The 23737-nt window shown below is 34.1% G+C and overlaps 2 protein-coding genes and 1 long non-coding RNA gene across 4 annotated transcripts; 1 reads left to right on the top strand and 2 right to left on the bottom strand.

Annotated features, from left to right (window-relative positions):
- Positions 1–2889: 2889 nt before the first annotated feature.
- LOC100793972 (UPF0047 protein YjbQ) lies at positions 2890–5869 on the top strand. 2 transcript variants are annotated; one of them, XM_003529378.5, is made up of 7 exons: positions 2890–3184; positions 3288–3348; positions 3621–3715; positions 3819–3852; positions 4212–4266; positions 4362–4404; positions 5613–5869. In XM_003529378.5, the coding sequence occupies exons 1-7, from the start codon at positions 3017–3019 to the stop codon at positions 5682–5684; spliced, it is 528 nt and encodes a 175-aa protein (XP_003529426.1). In that variant the 5' UTR covers positions 2890–3016; the 3' UTR covers positions 5685–5869. The 2 variants fall into 2 exon arrangements, with proteins under 2 accessions (XP_003529426.1, XP_014633665.1); XM_014778179.3 differs by lacking the exon at positions 5613–5869 and adding an exon at positions 4674–5124.
- Positions 5870–6745: 876 nt separating this feature from the next.
- Positions 6746–9498, bottom strand: LOC100305815 (glycine cleavage system H protein 2-like). The gene is made up of 3 exons (NM_001250152.3): positions 9367–9498; positions 7406–7665; positions 6746–7180 (listed from the first exon to the last, which is right to left on the bottom strand). Exons 1-3 carry the CDS (start codon positions 9443–9445, stop codon positions 7052–7054), a joined length of 468 nt encoding a protein of 155 aa, NP_001237081.2. The 5' UTR covers positions 9446–9498; the 3' UTR covers positions 6746–7051.
- Positions 9499–18186: 8688 nt separating this feature from the next.
- On the bottom strand, positions 18187–23300 carry LOC100794501 (uncharacterized). The gene is made up of 3 exons (XR_415280.4): positions 23065–23300; positions 20378–20466; positions 18187–18394 (listed from the first exon to the last, which is right to left on the bottom strand). It is a non-coding gene; the product is annotated as an uncharacterized lncRNA (long non-coding RNA).
- Positions 23301–23737: the final 437 nt, after the last annotated feature.

Consider the following 23737-nt stretch of genomic DNA (forward strand, 5'->3'; position numbering starts at 1 on the left):
AAATGACTGAAATTGATCCAACATAGGCATGATCCTTCTTGGATTGGGCTGCTCAGAAGATGATGCACTATGCCTCACTGGCGAATTGCTATTTTGCACAAAATGAAAAGCATCTACATACTTCCAGTAAGATGGGTCACGCTTTGTTGACCTTGGGTTTCTGTTCATCGGTTTCTTCGGTGCACCTTTTGTGTTAACCTTTGCTGGAGGAGGACACATCGAATTTCGATCAGGGTATGCAATTTCATGAAGTTTACTCTTCAGAGTAAACTTACCACAAACATCAAGTTCTTCAAATCTTTTGGATATGGTTTCCATCTCTTCCTTGATGCTTATTTCGGGCTCAGATAACCCTTGGTCTGAAAAAATGAGTCTCCTCCAGAACATATGGATTGAATCCAGTAGGATGCAACCAACACCATATTTAGATAGCTCATAAGCACAAGAAAGACCATGCGCGGTTCTCATGACACAACCACAAGTGGAAGGATTTTTTCTAGCATAATGAACACGCTCAAATTCAATTACAATCTGATTTAAAGCATACCTTGAAATCATTCCAAGAAGCCTCTTGTATAAGGTTTTTTTAAACACATGTCCAACCACATATGTACTTGTTTCAAATGATGCTTTAATTTCCATGTGTTGTAGCATCATCATGTTGTTCATGGCATCCCAGATATTGCATAAGTCTCCAAGGCTATTATGTAACACTCTTTTTAAAGCCCAATGAGCAGATTCAACCCTACATTTCAAATACACAAATAACAATAAACATATACAACAATAAAATTCCATCAATTCATCAAAGTTAATAGAAATAATTGAACACTTTCATACATGTTTGTTGTTGTGTTTCCTAAGTGCATCACCTTATTCGTCTAGGCGGTAACAAATTTTTCCTTGTGTGGGATTATCCATGTTTCCATGACATAGTCAACAAACATTGGTCAAGGTGAACAAACCATTTTAAACTTCTTCAGGCACTCATCAAACTGCTGCTCTGAAGGACAATCAACTAGAGACATCCATGACATACTCCTAATCATTTCTTTAACCAATTAATGATTTACATTTGGCCTTGACATTCTTGTTTATGTGAAAGCTGCACAACAAATTTGTACACTCAGGAAATACAGTTTTCATTGCATTCATCAATGCTAGGTCTCTGCCAGTCACAATAACTCTAGGGAGGGCATCACATCTTAAAAATATAACTCGGAATCGTTCTAAAGCCCAAATCACATTATTAAGACGTTCACCTTCTAGATATGCAAAACTAACAGAGAATGTCATGTCAGTTGGTGTCACCCCAACAAAATTGAGCAGTGGGAGTCTGTACCTGTTTGTTTTGTAGATATTGTCTATCAAAAACACCAAATTACATGCATTGACTAACTTCACAGCATCCGGGTGACACCAAAAGATATCACGTACTACATCTTCATACTTTAATCTATGCCAATGAATATATTGATCTCATTCAAGAAGTTTCATTAGATGTTGTATTTTAGTATCACTTCCTCTAATGGGGGAACAATATGCACTTCTTGCATTGTATATTTGTTTGATGGTTGTACAACTGTTGACATTGTGCTCCTTCAGAGTTAGCAGGATATTTCTTGGTTTCACCATTGACTTGGTCATATCAGCAATAAGTGTATTTTCAGCTTTAGTCAATCGCCCAACGTATGGATGTCCAACTAATGACTTGACCAATTCATGATTATGAATCTCACACATCAACTTTACCATTCAACCTTGTCCTCCAACCACTGGTTTACCATGAAGCTTGAAGGGACACCCACATTTCCTAGTCCTAGTATCTCTTCTAACAAATTTTTTCTTCCTACACCTATACTTGCCACTCCTTTCACAACCAATTAACACAAACAAAGTCCTTCCTCTACTATTAGTGTTTGTGTCAAACCTTATAATGATCGCCACAAATCCGTTTGCATGAACAACGGATCGAGCCCACTGCAAAACATCGTCTCGATTGTCAAACACCTACAAAGTAATCCAAACAATTTCAGTTTTCTACAACACATTCACTTTATTAAATCACTCACAATAATGAACATTATTACTTGAGAAATATTGAACGCATCCGAACAATCAACATGTGATTCATTCACACCACATTCTTCTTCATTTTGATCTTCGTCCATCTTAACAATAAATCATAAATTTCAACACAAACATACAACACCTAACCACACACTATATATAATAGAAAACACTACATAATAACTTCGTCCATCTTTTACTGTCAGTCACAATAACTCATGATTAGTAAAATGCAAAAATCCTATATCATTCTACACATATAAACAATTAAATTATTATTTAAAATGATAATACAAATAAGGTAATAACTAAAAAAAATTTAAACTTAACTAAATGTTACAAATACAAAATCCGTATAAGCTTATGGATCAACTTGATCCGTATGCTTAATATCAACATATGGATCAACTTGATCCGTATCAACCTTACGGATCAACTTGATCCGTACGATTTACGGACCACCCACTCACGCACATCCAGCACAAATGCGTACCTCATATGCCATCGCCGACGAACCAACCACTGCAACAATGAACACCGACCCCTTCACCTTCACTGAAGCTCACCGATCGCAAGAAAAAAACACAACCTAGAGAGAAAACGAAGAAAATATGGCAAAACACTAAGCACCCTACAACCTTTTTAAAATAACAACTTTTAAAAGAAAAAGACAACGAAGGGATAATTTTGACATTTTTAAAAAATGCTGGGTGCATAGGCAATAATGCCGGATGCACCTAGCATTAGCCTATTTTGATGAAGGAAATACTAAGCTCATTAAGGGTACTTATGTCCACACAACCAAAAAAGAGAAGTGTATGAAGCATATGATAAAGTGGAGAAAGTAAATGTCTGCGTGAGGACGAGACTAGACCCGGTTCATTCAGGCTCGTGCTGTTGCATAACCCACTCGGGTTTTTGGCTAACACTGGAAAGCATCATAAGCATGCAAGCGACGTCGTTCTGGGTAGCCAAGTTTCCATTTGGCGTAAGGGCGCAGCAGCACCCAACCGTGAAGAGAGACTCCATGGCCGAGTGCACCGTCCCCAAGTGGGCCCAAAAAACCGTCAGCTTGCCCCCTCTCCGGCGCGGCTGTCATCTTGTCACTTCCAAGGTCCCATTTCCATTTCCTCCTCCTCTCTCTCTCTCTCTCTTTTCTTTAATAATTTTGGCAAAACCCTAATCATTTATTTTGGGATTGATTTGGTCCAAATCAGATAGTGAAGGAAATTGAGCAAGACCTCTCCGGCTTCAAGTGTGGCCTAGCTCATCTCTTCTGTGAGTATACTACACTATACACTATACACTATACACATACATAGGTTAATTAACAAGGTTTTAAATTGCGGTCCGCAACCGCAATTGCGGCCGCAAATAAAGATATTTTGATTCACCACAACCGCACGGCGGCCGCAATTGCCCCCAACGTGAAGGATTTTTGAGTTACCGCGACCGCAATAGCAATTTAAAACCATGCATAGGTACATGAATAATTAAGTTGTTTTCAATTCATTGAACTTGGAAATTGTGATGTGAAATTAAAACGACAGTGCAGCACACCAGTGCTTCTCTTACCATCAATGAGAATTATGACTCAGATGTTCGCGAGGATACCGAAACCTTCCTCAATCGGATAGTTCCCGAGGTTTCTTTCTTTCTATCACCAATTTGATGTATTCATTATTACTGTTCTCTGGTGTCACAACATGTCCTTATATCAAGTTTTCGTGTGTTAATGTCTCGGGCAGGGGTCATCTGCGCCATGGAAGCATACTCTAGAGGGTTAGTACTTGGTGATTTCTCAATATGTGTGATCGTTTTTTTTAATTTTTGAATAAAATGAAGCTGATCTAGCTTCAATAATGTGATTCTGTTTTTGACTCATTATTATACTTTAATATATTCACCAGAAAGCCTCTGTGATTAGATGAATTTTATAGTCCATTCTTAACCTCTCACCTGAACATGTTTCTTTTAGCTGCTGAAATTCTAATTGAAGTTTATGTGCTAATATATTGTATTTGTTATAACTCATAACATCATAAGTCAGTTGTTACTTATTAAGTGTAATGCTGCTGTTAGGCTGTTAGTTTTCCATTATAATATACATATTTTTCTGATTTGGATTTGAAATTTTGCAGGGCCAGATGACATGCCAGCTCATATTAAATCATCGATGTTTGGTTGTACACTCACGTGAGCAATACTTCCATTTTTCAGTTTGATTTATCATGCTGAAAAGTTATGGTAATGTTATGAACTACTGGCATCTTATATTTTTACTTTTTTAGGATACCGATTACAAATGGCAAGCTTAACATGGGGACATGGCAGGTAATTCATCTTTGCAATGATCTATCCAAAATGATCTTTATTAATATTTATATTGTTACCCCACATGCACACGAGCACAGATATATGTAGAGACTAGGGGAGGGGGGAGAACTCCTTTTAAGTGCTCTGTGATAACGAATTAATTTTCACTGCACTTTTTGGAATTTTTTTGAATCCATCCATGAACACTCCTGTTGCTGACCAATTCTTAAAAGAATCATGGCCTTGCATGAAAAGTCAGCAGCTACCCATGTTTATCTTATGCACAGGCACATTCAAGGAGTTCAATCAATGCTTCCATTGTCGATAGTGTTCCAAAAGTAGTTGTCTCCAGCAATGTTGTTAAATGGCAGCACCATGGCGGAATGGTGTGGTGGATTTTTCCAGACCGCCATAGGCAATTTGTGAAGGGAGGCCTGCTATGCTGGTGCCATAGGCCGCAATGGTGTGTTTATATGGTGGAATTTTGGCCTTCCGCTATATTCTGCCATCTGTCATTGATAACACTGGTCTCCAGTAATTCACTAGTGATGCCATATACTGGGAGAGGGATATATATATATATATATATATATTTCATTATTTCATAATGATTGATACATAATACTCTATATACTATTTGTGATTAGGACAAACCTATTATTTCACGAACAAATTTAAAATCTCACAATACTGTCCTTCAGGATCTGTAGTTCTCACATTGCATATTTGAAGTTTATATATCACTGTATGACATTTCATCCATTTTGACTTGGAAGAGTATATTTGCTACATGATGCCTGAACTTAACCGTGCACAACTAACAAGACATGCATTCGTTCTCGTAAGAACAGATGAAAAAATGATTTTCACAGGAGTTGAGTGTGTTGAGTGTGTGTGAACAATATAAATAACTCTGTATTTGATTTGCTTATGAGCCATTTATGCTTTGTAGGTTTTGAGGACATGAAGTATTAAATTTCATATGTTGTGTACTGGGGTTTTCTTCAATAAAATTGATCTTTATAAATTGAAAAATAAAATTTTAATATGGTAGTGTTTAGTATCTAGCATTGGTGTTGGTTTACTATATTTATGATAGGATATGTGATAAAGGAGTTGGTTTGGTTGACACGAATAACTATTTAGTTACTCTCTGCAGATGTTAGCACTGCATTCAGTTGTTGCATCCAAGTTAATAATAATTTATTTCTTCTTTTATGTTCAAGGGTATATGGCTCTGCGAGCATCGGGATCATCCTACCTCACGAAGAGTTGTTGTCACTCTTAATGGAATATGAGAGTGCTAAGATCTGTTTGCTATACCTCACCTTCGTGATGAAGACAATCTCGCTTTGTAATTTATAACAGGATGTGTGCTACAGATCTACCTTTTTTGCCAATGTAATTTGAGTGCCTTGATATGATATGGACACAACTGCAGATAGCATTATGACCCTTTAATGCATATAAGTATTCCAAATAATCATTATGAGGGCTAATTACATTAACATCCTCTAAGATTCAACAAGGTAACACTTATACATGATGCCCTTCCCATTTTTAACGTTTACAAACCTCCCTCAATATAACGTAATACTATATACTTCCATTAACAGAAACCTTCCATGACTTGTATTGTTATATCGTTATACATGTTGAAATATATTTTACCTAATTTTTTTTTATTTTACCAATTGGAACCCCTTTTAGCCGCTGATGTACTACATTTATCCTTTCACTTGAATAATATGGCATTATTCTACTTGGAAAAAAAAAAAAGAAAAACAGGGCCGTTGAGCCTTTAATTTCTTTCACAAGATGGATCCTTCATTTCATAAAGATGTTACCTTTCAGCAAATTTTGCTTTCCATATACAATCAATCACCAATGGCTCGAAAGTTTTGCACTACCATTATGGAGACACCATAAGATTAGAGTATCCAAAATTATGAATGAATATGGCGCACAATAGGTGGATCTGAGGCGTGAAAGATGAGACTGACAGGGCACCATAAATTGACTAGTGGCTGATGTGAAGAAAGAAACGTAGCACGGACTTAAGAATAATTTCATGAATTAAACTCAGTTTAGCGTCATCAAGTAAATTTATATATATATATATATATATATATATATATATATATCAAATAGTCATGTTTTTTCCCATTAAATTCTTTCTGAAATTTTAAGGAACGATACCTCTACATGATCATCGAAGAAATTGCTTAGAATCCACGGAGTTTAGTGACAAGATCATCGGCTTCTAAACTAACAATAAGAATAATTTGTTATATGCAACATACGCAAATGATGTCTATCTTGTGTAAAGAATATGGAAACTTGAAATCTCAATTCTTGATAACTACTGTCCATCTTATTTATCAAACTATTATAGCCGTCATCTAACAACAATAGCATAACTTTAAAATAAAACTATTTAAGTTATTATTATTATCATCATCAATTTGCCACGTTGTCAAATTCATTTTTCCATTGCAAAGAGTGAAAAATATCATTCCACTGAATCATAAGCCCTCGAAAAATAAAAATAGAGCAGTCAAGACATAACACAAGGAGAAAATGGAATAAGCAATTGAGCTTTCCCAATTAAAACATGATCTACACCATGGAGATTGAAGAGTGCTGAAAGATCTTGCCAAGATCATCAGTGCTTGGAATCTTCTTCTTCACAGAATTTGGAGTATTGATCTGAATCCATCAAGTTGTTTAGTTCACCATTGTCACTTATTTCAACTTTAATTATCCATCCATCTTTATAAGGGCTTGAATTGATCTGTATGCAGAAATGTAGGACAACATGAAAACACTTGGTGTTCATAAAAAAAAAAAGAATTCATTGCAATACTTCAGCATTGCATAGGCATACTGATCCAAGATGTAGCATGTAGAAACTACAAAGTACTTAAAGGAGAAAAAAATAGTTAATGCACATAAACTCAGCATACACAACTTGTATTTCATGTAAAAAGTTCTTTAAGAATTAGGCAATAAAACTCACCAAAGCAGGAGAGCTGTTAAGCGCTTCATTAACTTCAACAACTTTTCCTGAAACAGGAGAGTTAATGTCACTAGTTGCCTTCACACTTTCAACTGCACCAAAACTACCTCCTTGTGTTACAGCTGCTCCCACTTCTGGCAATTCAACATATACAACATCACCTAAATGATCTTGGGCATGATCAGTTATGCCGACGGTTGCAGAATTTTCATCAACTTTCACCCACTCATGAGAATCAGCATACTTCAAATCTTTAACAACTAGAGGTACAACATAGAAGAAGCCAAGAAGGCATGTTAGAGGGATAACTAAAACACAATGATCTTAATCTCTTTAAGCAAAGTGTTCTTTTCACATTTTGAAGCCATTATGTAGATTAACTTCAGAAATGTTAGTTGCAACAACTACAAAAACAATAATTTTCATATCCTACATGTTCAAATGCACATTTACATTTAGCATATAATTGGAGATGTGAATATGCAATGAATCAGAAAATCACCAAAACCCATAAGATGTTTAAATTCAAGATATAAAACTAAATAGGCACATAGGACTCAGGAGGCATTTTCAATCAGGCAAGCTCATACCAAGATAATTTTCCTCCTACAAATTGCAATTTTGTTTACTTCTTTCCCAAAATGTTTACTAGCAAACAATGACATTGATAATCCAAGAATTTGATTTTACATAAATTTTAACATATAAAGCTCCAATGTAATGTACCTAATATTAGTTCAGGAAAGAACAGAATTTAAGCAACTTCAAGATCCCATCAGATCTGGATAGTGAATAGTGGAATACTAAAGGGCTTGTTTGGTTCAAGGAGGAGAATTACTTTTGAGCAGAATCTAATTTGGAAAAATTACCTCGAAGCAATGAGTTGTGTGTTAACTGTTAAGTAATGTTTACCCAGCCAATTAACGAGTATTATTTGTATTGAATTAGGCAAAATTTAATGTATAACTCAATGAGAAGCATATCTTTAAAAAAAAAAAAAACTTAATGAGAAGCAATTGATAAAAGTTATGTAAAAACGGCAATGAAAAGTAATAGTTTATTTGATGTAAAATTTGCTATAAAAGACCAAAACACATAAAAGAATTCTCCACCAAATTTCCAAATATGCACTAGAAAACGAGAAACAGACTTTTGTTCTGATGTAGTAATACTGAAGCTTCAACATTGAAAATGTAACAAACGGCATAGCTACAGCCCGAGATTCAAACTTTCAGAAACAAACTCTCTGTAAAACGTATACAAACATGAAATATTTTCAATTTTAAGTTAGGAATTTATCCTAGTTTCTTCTATACATTTAGTATTAAAAAAATCTCTTTTTTTTTTCTTCCTTCTATCACTATCCATTACCAGCTCCACCCTTGTCATTCTGCTGTTAGATTAATGTAACTAATTGGGCCAATAAGGTTCACTAGGTTCAGAATGCAGTCCATTAAGTAGATCACAGATAGTACATGCCATTAAGAATGTGGAGCACTAATAAAGGTTAAAAAATCATAAGAAATTGGACACATAGCATTTTTAGAGCTATTTTGTTGGGGGGTAGGTGACTGGGTGATGCACTTTGCCTTCCCACCACCTCTTAGAAAGCTCCTTGGCATTAAAATATATATAGATAGATAGATAAAGGTGGAAAGAGCAATGTCAACAAGACCATGACACTGAGAGATCTCTATGCATGGCTGAAACAACACTATATGTTAGCACTATGATGCATCATATTATACATCAGAAAACATAAGAAATGTGAATTTCCCATCCAGAAGAGAAGAGACCTGAGATTTAAAATGAAACGTTCAAAGGACACGGATCAAGATCCACAACATAACATATGACATGACATGACAACAACTCAATCGTAAGTGATCAATCAATGAAACAAAACATATGAAAAGCAGATCACAGAGAGAAGAAGAGGATGAAGGAGAAGGAGATGTTACCATTAGAAAAGCCTCTGTGAAACACAGAGATCCTCAGGTAAGAGGCAGCTCTTGAAGCCCACAATTGCCTGCAAGCCATTTCTCTCTCTCTCTCTCTCTCTCTCTCTCTCTCTCTCTCTACACTTATGCTGTGGTCATGCTGAGCATCCATTTATTTATATTGAGGGGGTTGGTGAAAGTTTTTGTTCTTTTTTTATTCCTTCAAAAATATTTTATCCCTTTTAATACAAAAAAAAAAATTCTTTCTGTTTTTATTATTGTTTAATGAGTCACAATCAAATCGATTCATTGAGTCTTTGATGCAATATTTTACATATAATTTTTCTTTCTTATAGAATTACATATTTTTATTTTATGACATGTATTTTGTAAAGTTTATATTAAATTAATTATTCAATAAAATTAATTTTACTTTTCAATCATTTTAATCAAAATATAAGTATATTAATCAATATTTACATGTAAATACTATCATTGAAAACACTTTTTAATTTTTTTTTGTAAATTTTAAATTTAAATACTTATATTTTTATATTTTAATTTGTATTTTTAGTATTAATAGTTTTTTTTTCTTTAAATATTTTTAAAATATATACAGTTTCACATTTTACATATACTTATATTAATCAAACATATACGGAATACTTCTAAAATGATATTATTTTCATATAGAATTAGAATATAGAAAAACTGAACGTATATTTTTCTGTTATTGTTACTTTTTTATGCATCATAAGCAAATTGTTATTATATTTACAGAAGATAGGAACTAAGTGCTATGTGGGTCTTTGTGTTTCGTTAGGAAATAAGTGCTATGCGAGTCTTGGATTAATATTTTTCAGCCGAAGGAATCTTAAACAGTCCCAACATGAGCAGAAAGACCCATAGGGCCATAGTGGTGAAGAATGGTGGGTGATGCTAGGTGCATTCAACATTATCGCTAGTGCATCCGGCACTTATTGGAAAAAGACTAAAATATCCCTGCCCTATTTTTAAAAACATTTGTGCATTCAGCACATTCTTTTTCCTTCCGCGCTGCATTCATGAGCCCCTTCTTCTTCTTTCTACGACTGCGAGTTCTTCTTCTGCGTGTTCTTCTTGAGCCCGTTCTTCTACTACACGTTCTTCTTCAGCATTATTGTTGGCGTGTTCGTGGTGCTTTTCACCTCGGCTGTGCACGTTCTTCTTTTGTTCGTGTTGCTTCATCGACGTCGAGGTAAGCCTCTTCTCCCTTTCCTTTGTGTTTGTGCTTCCATTTTTGCTGGTGTAGTGTAGTTTGTAGGGATTTAGTTGATCCACATAGGGATTTAGGTCATCTGCAGTAGAGGGCTCATGCTAGGTGCACCCAGCACTTAAGCACAAAAGACCAAAATGCCCCTGCTTATTTATTTAAAACATTTGCACCCAGCAATTGGCTTCTCTTCTTCCCGCGACTCCTTCTTCTGCAACCGTGTGCGACCCAACAAGTTGATCCGCAACTCTCCGTTCTCCATCGTTGTCTTCTCCCTCCGCGGCGCCATTGTTTGTGTCTTCTTCTTCTTCTTCTTCTTCTTCTTCTTCAGCACGTCGCCATTGTCGAGGTAAGCACTCCTCCGTCGCTATCGTTTCGTTTCCATTGTTGCTTTGTGTAGTGCTTAGGGTAGTTGATCCGCGTATGCATTTAGGTGTTTCGTGTTTGCGTTATAGTTTATCCGCAGTAATGCTAGGGATGTAGATGATCCGCGTAGTTTTTAGGTGATCCGCATTTGGTAGGATTATGTGAAGCTTAAGGCGGATCAAGTTGATCCGCAAGTTTTATGCGAATCAACTTGATCCGCCGCTGGTAAGGTTCTCTGAGGCTGAATGCGGATCAAGTTGATTCGCCAGATTCATGGTTTAGCATACGGATCAAGTACAAGGTATATGATCCGCATGAGTATTTTCGATGAAGTTCCTTCATGCGGATCAAGTTGATCCGCGAGCTTTATCCGGATCAAGTTGATTCGCATGAAGCTTGCGGATCAACTTGATCCGCATGAATGTATTTTAATTTTTAAAAATAAAAATTAGTTTATTATTTATGAAAATGATATTAAATTAGGGTTTAGGGTTAATTTTGAGGCTGTCTTGTCATGTGCCTAAAAAAGATTAGAACCACAAGAATAATTAGGTCCTTGGAAAAGTTAAATTTCAGTGACCCCAATATAACACTCCTCCCATGAGTTAGAATCAGAACCACAAGATCGTGGGCTTATGTTTCAGTTTTAAGATAGATAAATCAGAACCACAAGAATAATTAGGTCCTTGTTTTAGTTGTTTTGTTTGCAATTGATACACATCTTTGATATTTGATTGTTATCATATGTTGTACATTGTATTGATTGTGCTACTGCATATCCCATGCATGAAAAACATGCCTATAATCTGGTTAAATATCATAATTGATTGATTAATCTCATACTTCCTTACAAGAGGTATGTAATAATTGATTGATTAATCTCATACTTCCTCTCTGCTCATGATTTGTTTTTTATGTTGACAAAAGGGGAGAGATAGATAAAAGATAAGAGAGTAAGATAATTTATCTATTCTTTATGAGACAACTTTTTATATATGAAATCTATGAAATCTTCAACTGTCTCATATAAGCTATCATTGCAAAACCAAGGGAGAGTAAACTACATACAAATAAATATTTTTTGTTGTTGTTCCTAACCTACAGGTGGTTGTCATCATAAAAAAGGGAGAGAATGTAAATCATGCAGGTATTGATGATGTCAAAAAGAATTTGCTTGATAATGAGTGTCATCATCAAAAAGGGGGAGAATGTGAATGTATGCATACATGATTTTGATGATGCCAAAGAAGAATCAAACAAGGTTGCTTCAAAGGATAAACAATGCTTCAAGATTAATACAAGATTGTTTCAACAAACAAAGCCTTGTTTCAAGATTCAATAAAGATCAAGCGTTGCCTCAAAACAAAAAACAGGATTTTTTACAAAGATAGTGGAAAATTTTAAGTGGGTTGCTTGAGGACTGGACGTAGGCACGGGAAATGGCCGAACCAGTATAAATCGAGTTTGCATTTCTCTCTTCCCTTATCTCATTTATGTTATTGCAATCAATTTTGTCTTGCATGTTTAAAGAACATTATTAAATTGATTGCTGCTTCTTCTTCTGCGTTATGAGGTTATCATTTAGAAGGAGATTAAAAGTTTGTTAATGGGAAAATTTTGAAACTTAATTCATCCCCCCTATTAAGTTATTGAGGTCACTTGTCTAACAGAACACACTACTGGAAAAAGCGCTATTTACGTTGGTTAATTTACACATTCGACATTGGTTATTAACCGTCGTCATAGGCAACATCGTAGAAAGTCTCAGCTTTCTACGACAGTTTCATAAAAACCGTTTTAGAAAAACGTATCTTTCTAAGATGATTCTTATCTAACGATTCTTCTAAGACGATTCTTATCTAACAATCGTATAAGAACCATCTTAGAATGGTAGCATTCAAAAACGGTTTTTAATGGTAGCATTCAAAAATGGTTTTTAGCTAAAACTCGTCTTTAAATGTCATCATTCTAAGACGGTTCTCTGAAGAACTGTCTTAGAATGTTTTTTATTTAAAAAAAAATTAAAATACATTGAGTATTCTAAAATGGTTTTTCCAAAAAACCATCTTAGAATGTTTTTTTTTTAAAAAAAATTAACTTCTTCCAATTAAATTCAAGAAGTTTTGCTCTCTCTCTGACTTATCAAAATATGGTTTTCCATTCCAAGGCAGTGAATAATCTTTTATCACATAATTTTGACTACTACCTTCACTATTTTAATTAGCTAGTCATGTGACTACATATATATAGTTTGGCTAATAATATTTGAACTCTAAACGCAGTCCATCTATAGTTTGACTATTTGAACAAGTTAATTGATCCAGTAGTGACATGATATAGGTAAAAATTTAGACAGCCACCGTCTCCAAAATTAATGAAATAACATAATAAAGAAGCTTTTACAACAAAAGATATGTATGAATCTACCTTGTCTAAATTTTGATAAATTGAATTGATAACATCTCTTATTTCACAGTTTGTCTACTGAGACCCCTCCTGATTTATTTATGGTAGCTTCTCAAACAGCATAGGGGTTGAATAGCTCCCATCAAAATAAGATCACTCTGAATAAATAGAAAAGGTCAATTCATTGACTAGTTATTATCATAAATACATGAGGACCCACAATCAAAATTATATATATCTTTAGAAAATAACAGGCTTATTTGGGCCTGAAAAAAATCTTGAAGTTAATAAAATTAGACACTCTTGTGAAGGATCCCAACTCATTGATCTGTCTGAGATGCTCAAACATGGAGGAATCAGGCCTACAAGTGTTGCGTGACTAGTTTTGTCTGAGATGCTCATAACTCATGACTCAACAGTGGATTTATGGTATAACAAACATTAAGGATGCAAGACACATATAAGCATTATTATTAAGTCTCATTTAATCATGTAGGAGAAAATAAAAATAATAATTCAAGCATATTCAACAAAACTAGTCATAAGTAATCACACAGAGTGCACACCAGAATATGATAAGCACATAACACACTGGCCGAAAGGTTCGACCTGCTCTGATACCACTAAATGTGACACCCTCTACCCTGACATATAAATAAATAAAATATATAAAAATATCGGTAACCAAATTCACACGGGTAAAAGGTTCACGTTCACTTCACTATTATCAATTAAAACTTATTAAAAATATATTCGGCTCGAAACAAGGCCTTCAAAATTTACAAAAATATTTTGTTAAATCAGTGAGATAAAATAAAATAGACTAACATTATGCAATTAATTTAAAACTTATGTCTCACTGTCACATCCTATCAGAGCATTGTGTCTCAACGTCCTTCAGCACAAGATTCCTTTAAGCACTTCACCTAGTCATCTACTCCCCCGAACACAAGGTTCAAGATCATCACAGTATCCAAACGCAAACAGCAAACCGGGAGTGAGCTATCACATTCCTAACTATTAGAGAGAAACAAAACAACATATAGTAGCCAAATACAATTTACTTAGCATATCTCACATTATTTTATCACTTTGTCATTCAAAATTCACTTTTCATCCATCAATCACACTTTTCAATCATCAATCACATTACACAAGAATCACATGTTCTAATCAAGACATAATAACACCTCAATTTCATAATAAACAATTAACAAGCGCATGAGACAATTATGCTAAGACTCAAGCCTACATGCAATGTGGTACCATGTCAGTGAAAAACCACCCTGGGGTGCTTAGGAGTACATAACAAGACACACCATACAATGGGTTTGTCAGGTCACTCTCACTAAGTAAGATCATAGGGAGACCAGTCAGGGTCACGATGTTTTGCGAGAATGCTCCAACCATATGGGATCAACATAGGCTTAAAGGAGCACTCAAACCCGGTGGCCCCCAAGGCCTACACTCCGAAGAGTCCGTGAGGGCCTCTCTCTCCTGATTCAGGTCCAACCCCTAAAATCATTTTAGCACACAGACACTGCTAGTGAATTATACAATACCCACGATCTCACATTCGTGTCTTAAGCACGTACAACATATTGCGCTACAATTTAACACTGGTTTCTAAATAGGAACCTACCCTTTCTCTTTAACACTGGTTCCTAAATAGGAAACCTACACTTTCTCTTTAACACTGCGCATTTACACTTTTCTCAAGATAACACTGGTCGGGTTATTGTACAATTTACAGCTTACAACACAAATAATGTCACATCAAGAGTTAATCACACACTTATTCACAACCAAAACTCATTCACAATTTCACATCTCATAATGTCACAATCCACCATCACATGTTTTCACATATCTCACAATTCAACACATGTTCTACTTTACACTTTTACTCAATCTCAATAACAATATTATAATCTCAAGGCAACATATTATTCCATAATTCATCACATATTTCATTTATAAACACTGCTCATGAATTATACAATATCACGACCTCATACTCATGTTTCAAACATGTTTAACACAATTGCACTACAATTTAACACTGGTTCCTAACTAGGAAACTTACATTTTCTCTTAAACACTGCGCGTCAACGCTTTTCTCAAGATAACACTGGTCGGGTTATTGTATAATTCATAGCTCACAATATAATTATTGTCACATCAAGTGTCAAACACACACACTTATTCACAATCAAATATCATGCCCACAATTTAACATCTCATAACATCACATCAATCATCTTATTTTTATATGTATCTCGCAAATTGACACATTCAACTTTGTACTACTCAATTTTCACTATAATATTATAATATCATTATAATAACTTATTACACCTTATAACTCATACACATCACACAATAATAATATTTGCATGATACAAAACATATATATGTATATGTATATAGTAAATTAAACTACATTGTTTTTTATCAAAGGATTTCTATAACAATTAATTTAATATTACGTCAAAAGAAATTATCACTAGACATTAACCTTACCATTTTCTTTAATTTATTATTCTAGTATTACAATAATTATATACACATAACATGTTGATCATCGTCGTAGAAAAATTAGAGCAAGATAATAATTTATATAAAACAAGTCATTGAATAATATTATTTAAAATATAGTTTACGTTAATAAAAAGAGCTTAATTTTTCCAAGGAGTTCACACTCAACACAAAAACACATCAATTTCATAACAATTTCTCATTGGGACATCAACTGATTCATCAAACATATATAATTCACTGTAATAATTAAAAGGATAAAATGAAAATTGCAAAACACCCAAAAACTCATTCCAATTGATATCTCTAAGGATCCCTACACATGTTCTCACTAATTCCCAATTGTGAATAACTCATCCCTTACCTCTAAGCGGGCTCACGTGTCTTCAGCCAGCGATAGCAGCATCTCTAGCGGTTCCGTGACATTCCTCCAATTTTTTTTCCTAATTGCTCCGATAGAGTTCCCAAACGTCAAAGAGACAGAGAAGGGATTGAAGTCTCCACTTGTACTGTCATAATGAGATTTATTTTTCTCCCTCCACAAATATTATCTCGCAAATCCCAACGGTGAAAGCGTGCGAAACTGAATTTCGAACAACATATACAAATTTCATGAAAATCCAACGGTTAACGAAACCGGGATCGTAGTTTTTTCGAGACAGCTCTGGGTTTCTGCGGGAAAGGAAAACACTACAATGTGAGGGGTATTTCTCTTAGCTCAGACACAATATCGAAATTCCCAACAGTGAGAATGCTCGGAATTGGGTTGCGAACGTGGTGCCCAAATTTCACGACGATCCAACGGTGAATGAGTCTGAGATCGTCATTTTTCTGAGATAGGTTAGGTGGCCTACGAAAAAAAGAGAGAGTTTTGGGAGAAAAGAGAAAAAAAAAACGAAATTGTGAGGCAGAGGAGGCAGTCTGAAACTGACCTATCATGTTGCTATTTATAGCTAGGGGCATTTTCGACCTATTATTTACTCTATTTATTTATTTATTATTTATTATTTTATAAAAACAAACTTTATTTTATTCTCTATCAAACAAATAAATAAAATACTCTTTTTATTTTCTCTCAAATCATTATTTTAATTAATAATTATATCTCCTTATTTATTTATTTATAAAATCTCATCATTATTTTTAAAATTCTATTTATTTATAAATAACAATTGTTTTTAATCTAGTTTATGAAAATTGGGATGTTACAGTATCAACACCTACATGATTCGTAATTGGCTCCTAAGGCTTCTCATGAACCTTGTTAGCATCATGATCCACATGCTCACTCAAAAACAAAAAGCAGTTGCCCTTGTCAATGTTGCTGATGTTGTCGACCTTCAACGTTGAGGGGGCTTCTTCCTCATCATCAACAACCTGTCTATTTAAGGCTCTTCCTAAAACTCTACTTAAAACTCGACGCAATCCTCTGGTTCTAACCATAAAGAAGATAATGCTCCAATTACTCCTTGTGAACTACACAAGATGGCTTGAGCCTAATTCTAAAATAGATTGAAACGTCATTTCAAAGAGGTGTGGCTCCTCCGTGTATCATTTTGGTGTCTCATCAGTTGGGTGTCTCATCATTTTGGTCACATTCATTGGATTCATGCTTACTAAGAGGCAAATCAAGTTGTTGAGTTTTTGCAAATCATGAGTTTTCAAACCATAGAGATGATCTTTTATGTTCCCCCTCCGATGGTTTGAGTTTGCAAACCATAGAGATGATCTTCCATGTTCCCCCTGATTTTGTGGACTTGGCTTTGTTAGTTGACAATGCTGGGGTTTCTAGCCTGCTTCTTCTTCTTTTAATTAGTTTCCATTGTCCACAAAAAAAAAATGGCTTAAGGCTTGAGCATTTACTTATGGCTCACACATGCCATTCTCTATGATGGTATAGTTGGAAAATGGAAAGTATAGAAAGATCTAAAGAATGTTCTGACAATTGCGGTAGACCTTATTTTGGGAAGGCTACTGTTAGTAGGACAAAGGTTGAAGTCATGTTTGGTACGCATGTGGGTCTTAGTTCAAATGTTGGAAACGATTGCAATTTCTCGATTTTCCTTTCAAGCTCGAAAGCCTTGATATGCAACTTAAGTTAAAGGTTAAAGTTTTGTTCAATAGAAGCCTTTTTATTTATTTATTTATAGTACACTATTTAATAATAAATTACTATGTAGCTTTATAATATTTATGAAAAAATAGTTTTATAATAGTTTGTAATTAATTGATAAAATAAAAAATATTTTTTCTATCAACAAATGAAAAAAAAATTAAAGTTTTATATTATTCTACCAAAAAATATTTTGCCGCTCTTATTGCCCAGATTTCTTTGATCTCTTAGTACTTCAACCAACACACGTTTCATGTCCAAGTTCCATCTAAGATAACTTCTTGTTTCCTATTTTTTTTTTTTTCCTGTCACCTTTCTTCTCCCTTTGATGTTTCCTTTGGATGGCTCCATTGAAGTTAATACTACCTATTAACCTGCACATAACAAATATCACATACAACACATTATTAACTTGATTAACCCGCACATAACAGATATCACATACAATGCACAATTATAGAGTGTATGAATAAATACTTTTTTTCTGAAGAAACACATGGCAGCCACCAAAAGTTTTTTCTTAAAGTAGCAAATTACAGTATGTAATTAAACCAAGTACATAAAAAAGTCTCTCTTCAATAAAAAAACTACATAATAAAACACTCCTTATGCAAAGTTTCTTCTAACTTGATGATTAGCAAACATGTTCGTTGCTAATGTATCTCGAAATCTTGTCCACTCTTCAGTGACTTGAATAGTTGTGACATCATTTGTCACATTGTTTTGAACTCTTTCCGTTGGTCGAGTTAACACTTGATCAACAATGAATAAAAGCTCTAAATCTCCAGCCTCTAAAAGTTAATCAATTTGTTTCTCATCTCTTATAAGATTGTGTAACACAAAACAAGCATTGATGATTCTTATTTGTGTCTTTATATCGAAAGATGAAGGTGTTCTTAATATATTCCATCTTTTTTCTTTCAATATCCCGAACGACCTTTCTACTGCATTTCGTGCACTTGCATGATCAAAATTAAATAACTCCTTGTAATTTTGAGGGGTGTTTCTAGTTCACTCATTAAGATGATATCTAGTCCCTCGATATGGTGCTCAAAATCCAAGACCATTGGTATATCCAGCACCCATAAGAAAGTACTTATCTATAATGGTTTAAAAAAAATTATAGGCTTGAACTACACAAGTTAAATAAAATTTTATTTGCAAGAGATATTACCAGTTGGAATTTCAAGTTTATTTTAACCACATAAAACATCTCATAATACTTGAGAATCTCCAACAGACCTTTCCCACCCAGACAACACATAAATAAACCTTAAATCTGGACCACAAGCTGCTAACACATTTGTAGAGACATTACTTTTTCTATTACGATATTTAGGCCTATCTTCAAGAAAAACTAATACCGGAATATGTGTTCCATCAAGTGCTACAACGCAATTCTACAAACAACCCAATTTTATTAATATATTTAGTTTTTGAAAAATCTTTATAGTTAGTTAATCTAGCCTAACTATTGATCAACTTACCTCAAACCAACTCCATTTAATTGCCTCTAAACCTTCTAGATTATATGTATGAAACTTCAAATAGTCCTCGCTCACTTTCATTACATCTCTCAAGACATTATTGAATTGACTGCTTATTGTTTCTTTAGATCTGTAATAATCCAAATGCACAACTCTATACTCAAGGTTGTGAGCAACGATGTGTAAAAACATCACCATCGCTTGAGTTATTGGAACATTTCTTGTTCTTACTAATCCATCGCCTTCTTGTAAATTTCTACAAAGCTTGAAAAACACACTCTTACTAACCCTTAGTTGTTCAAAACAATCTATTTCTAACCCTCTAATGAGACGGTTAAGGTGACTGCGTCGTTCCAATTCCCATTTACGGATTGGTTCCTTAACAAAATGACTGTTATCATGCCATGCTACTACACCCATAATCATATAAACGACACAAACAAAAGCAATTTTAATTATCTTCTTAAATTCCTCTCTTTTAGGTTTTCTTGAAGTAATTGCGGTGTCAACTATGTTAGCATCAATTTCTTCCCAATCCAAACCCTTGTGAAATTGTCAAATATGAAGTTTCTAAAAAAATTAGTAATTACAGGCAAGTTCCTATGTGTGTAGGTATATATATACTTGAACACTTGTCCAAATTAACTAACTATTCCAATTAATTAGTGAGGATTTAATATAGTCATGGCAGAAAAAGTTTATTAATTATTTTGTGCATTGATTTAATATAGTGATGAATTATCTAAGGCCTAATGTCAGAAGAGGGAACTTCACTCAACAAGAAGAATAATGCATCATCAGAATGCACAAAAGATTAAAAAAATATTCTTGAGGCATAGAAAATTAAACAGAAAAATGAGTAGAATGAACCTTTGGGTAGGCTCGAGACACTGCTAGATACAAAAGAGTCCTTCTTTCGACTAAAGTGAGAAGTAAACTCGACCTTGATAGAGCACCTCCTAAACCAACACAAGTTTTTCAGAATGTTATTTCTCATTGATGAAATTTCAATCAAGTTTCCCCTTTAAATAGGCTAGCTACAAAGATATCCCGAACAATTATCCAAATGGATAAAATAATGATCTGATCTGAATCAAGATTCTGATATCAAGATCTTATTAAGATAGAAAAAGATAAAGAAACAAGATAGACTAAAATAATTCAAGATTTGGATATGAAATTCCTAATTCGTGGTCTACATCAGATTTATGCAGCTATCACAATTTAACTTCCAAATCAAAATAAGGAATAAGACTATATCACAATTTAACACCCAAACTATATCATACAAGGATTTATAGTTACATGAATACCATAATTGCATGATATCACTAATTACATAATCAACCTATAATCACTTGGTTTACATTAATTCTAATAGAATTTAGACAAAGAGAAAAAGATTTGTGTAACTGAAAATAAATTGTATTTTTTATTCTTGTAAAAGTAAGTTACAACTGATAGAAGTTGACTATGGGCTAGCTGATAAGCTTGACCCAGACCACTAACTAAAGCCCAAATAGAAAAAAAGAAGGAAAAGTACAGTGCAAGCATGAGAGTTGATCTCTAATACTACTTTCTATAATCATATCTAACAGTAATATTGTGGGCTTCTTTGTAAAATGAGTTCTTTCTCTTTGTTTTTTGTATGTGCTTTTTCTTAATGATGGCAAAATAACATAAATAGCATAAGGTACACTTTATGTAGTAACATGCAGATAAGTCTCTTACAATGCACAAACAAACTCATATCTATCTATGAATTTGTAAAATCCCCTTCATATACTTATCATTGGTTGATTACTTGCACTTATCCAAATTGTTGTAGTATGCCTTTGTGTGTTGTTTAACTTTGAATATTTTGCATGTGCCCAACTTTAGTTGAAGGTGCGTTGTGCCTAATTTTTCTTTGTCTTGTATAACGATGATGTATTAATCAGAGTGTTAGTAGAATAAATTTTTCCTCTGCTTATTTCTATGCTATGATGAGACTCCAAGAATAAAGGAACAAGTATATTATGGACAAATAATGTTTGACACTGATGTATTAGCTAAGTTTCTATCAGAAGCTGGTATACAACGGTATAATCCTAATGTTTTTTTTTTTTTTTCGTACCCCATTGCCCGGAGGCTCTTCGCTATGCGAAGGTATGGGGGAGGGATATTGTACGCAGCCTTACCCTTGCATATGCAAAGAGGCTGTTTCCGGATTCGAACCCATGACCAACAAGTCACCAAGGCACAACTTTACCGCTGCACCAGGGCTCGCCCTCGGTATAATCCTAATGTATCGTAATTTAATAATTTAATAATGTTAAATTTTGGGAACCTTTATAATGATACACACTAACCAGTTTCTAATGCTAAACCTTTAGTGTAGAAACAGTGAAAACAACTTTTTATTGTTTTTCATTTTCACTTTTTTCCTGCACAAACTTCAAAATACAAGAAACAGAGTAAGAATTGAAAATGAAAACAACAAGCATTTTCTCAAACAAAATGGTCCCTTAGATAATAAGAAAAAAATAGATAATTATATTTGGTGCGTCGTGCATGCAAAATGTAATCAGAGAAACCCAGTTTTCTGAAATAGAGGCCTAAGGAGCATACGTGAAGCATAAGCTGAGTATTTAGATTTGTTTTCAATATCTTGTATGCTTCCAAGTTCCAAGAGGACAAATGAAAACGTGTGCCACGAGTTCATATCTATCCAGTAACACAAGTATCAACTAGTGGTGCTTTTGCAGATTAAAAGTTAGAATCATCCAAGACAAGTACAATTGTGAAAAGCAATCATCCAAGACAAGTGCAACTGTGAAAATTTACAAACATGGGACTAAAACTAGCTAGTATCTTATTTTCAAGTGAAACATTTCCTTTTACACTGCTAACCACAGTTGGCAGAACCCCAAACATTTTTTGTGGTGTAACTAGCATAAAAATGGGACAATTATCCGTCGACTGTGGAAAGCTCTCTTCAATGCCTATTGTTTCCTTCATAATTGGCGGAAACATAAAAACTATTCTCTAGCAAAAATAGGAATAACAAGAACGGACTAGAAGATAAACTTGGTTTGTGAAGCTAAATTGAGCTTTGCAAAGTCCTCAATTTGCAGTAACAATATGCAACTCTATCATTGAACAATCACTACTGGAATTATAGAATAAATCTACATGGTTAGCATTTTAGGAACCTTACTTATCCTTTGAATCCCGTCAAAGCATTGTTTAGTAACTGGGGAATGCACAACAACAATAAACTTTGTTTAGCATGGCCCTCTGCAATAATCTACAACATTTATACGCAAAGGATCTCTCCAAAGTCGTTTTGTAGAATATCAACATGCACAAATGCAAGGGAGCTATAAATTGGAAATATTATTCTCCCTTAAATAACATATTTTGGTATAGAGATGAGAGATGAAAAGAAAGAGACAAACAAATCAAACACAAAATAAAAAAACCAAACCCTAGATAAAAAAACGAAATCAATAAAGTTAAATAACAAAACACAAATTAACAAAAATCAGAGACAAGATATGAACATATGAACTCACCGTGAGAGTGAGAGCGTGAACCACCGTGTGAGAGAGAATGAGAACACACTCTGAACCACAATGCGAGTGTGAACCACCGTGAGAGAGAGTGAGAGCGTGAACCGCTGCATGAGAGTGTGAAAACACACTCTGAACCATCACACGAGAGTAGAGTGGGTCACAGTGTTGCTAGGGTTCTAAGCATGAAGTTGCGAGACGGTGAGAGTGAGTTCAGCGTGGAATTTTAAATTCTTTATTTTTGGGAGTATTTTAAATTCCATTGATTTAGTATAATTAATTTCCCCATAAAAATACCAATATTTTAATTTCCTTTTAAATATTTTTTTCAAAGCAAATTGTCCAATAAAAATGAATCATCCGATTGAATTGACGTATCCAAACGAGCGATAAAAATTTGATTCCTTCGATGATCTTTACGTATTAAGCGTTAGTCTCATTACTTTTAAATATGGAATACCTTCCTTCCAAAAAAAAAATGATATATTTGACTTTGATAAATTATCCTAGAAAGTACACCAAAATTTATTTATAATAATGGTTGATAGCATAACTTTTTATACTTTTTATATCCATTAATTAATAGAAGCACTTACTTTCTTAGTACATGTTTGTTCTACAGTTGAAATTATTTTTGCATTATGCATTTCAATGTAGATCTAATAAATAAAAATAA

This window comes from Glycine max, chromosome 7 (assembly GCF_000004515.6).
Source record: "Glycine max cultivar Williams 82 chromosome 7, Glycine_max_v4.0, whole genome shotgun sequence".
Lineage (NCBI taxonomy): Eukaryota > Viridiplantae > Streptophyta > Magnoliopsida > Fabales > Fabaceae > Glycine > Glycine max.

Bases quoted from the DNA above. Each gene is read 5' to 3' on its own strand.
- LOC100793972 (XM_014778179.3), top strand. From the start codon at position 3,017: ATGCAAGCGACGTCGTTCTGGGTAGCCAAGTTTCCATTTGGCGTAAGG. The intron at 3,716-3,818 runs GTTTCTTTCTTT...TGTCTCGGGCAG, and splicing joins TCAATCGGATAGTTCCCGAG to GGGTCATCTGCGCCATGGAA. The intron at 4,267-4,361 runs GTGAGCAATACT...TTACTTTTTTAG, and splicing joins ATGTTTGGTTGTACACTCAC to GATACCGATTACAAATGGCA.
- LOC100305815 (NM_001250152.3), bottom strand. From the start codon at position 9,445: ATGGCTTGCAGGCAATTGTGGGCTTCAAGAGCTGCCTCTTACCTGAGG. The intron at 7,666-9,366 runs GTAACATCTCCT...TTGTACCTCTAG, and splicing joins TCACAGAGGCTTTTCTAATG to TTGTTAAAGATTTGAAGTAT. The intron at 7,181-7,405 runs GTGAGTTTTATT...TTCTGCATACAG, and splicing joins TTAACAGCTCTCCTGCTTTG to ATCAATTCAAGCCCTTATAA.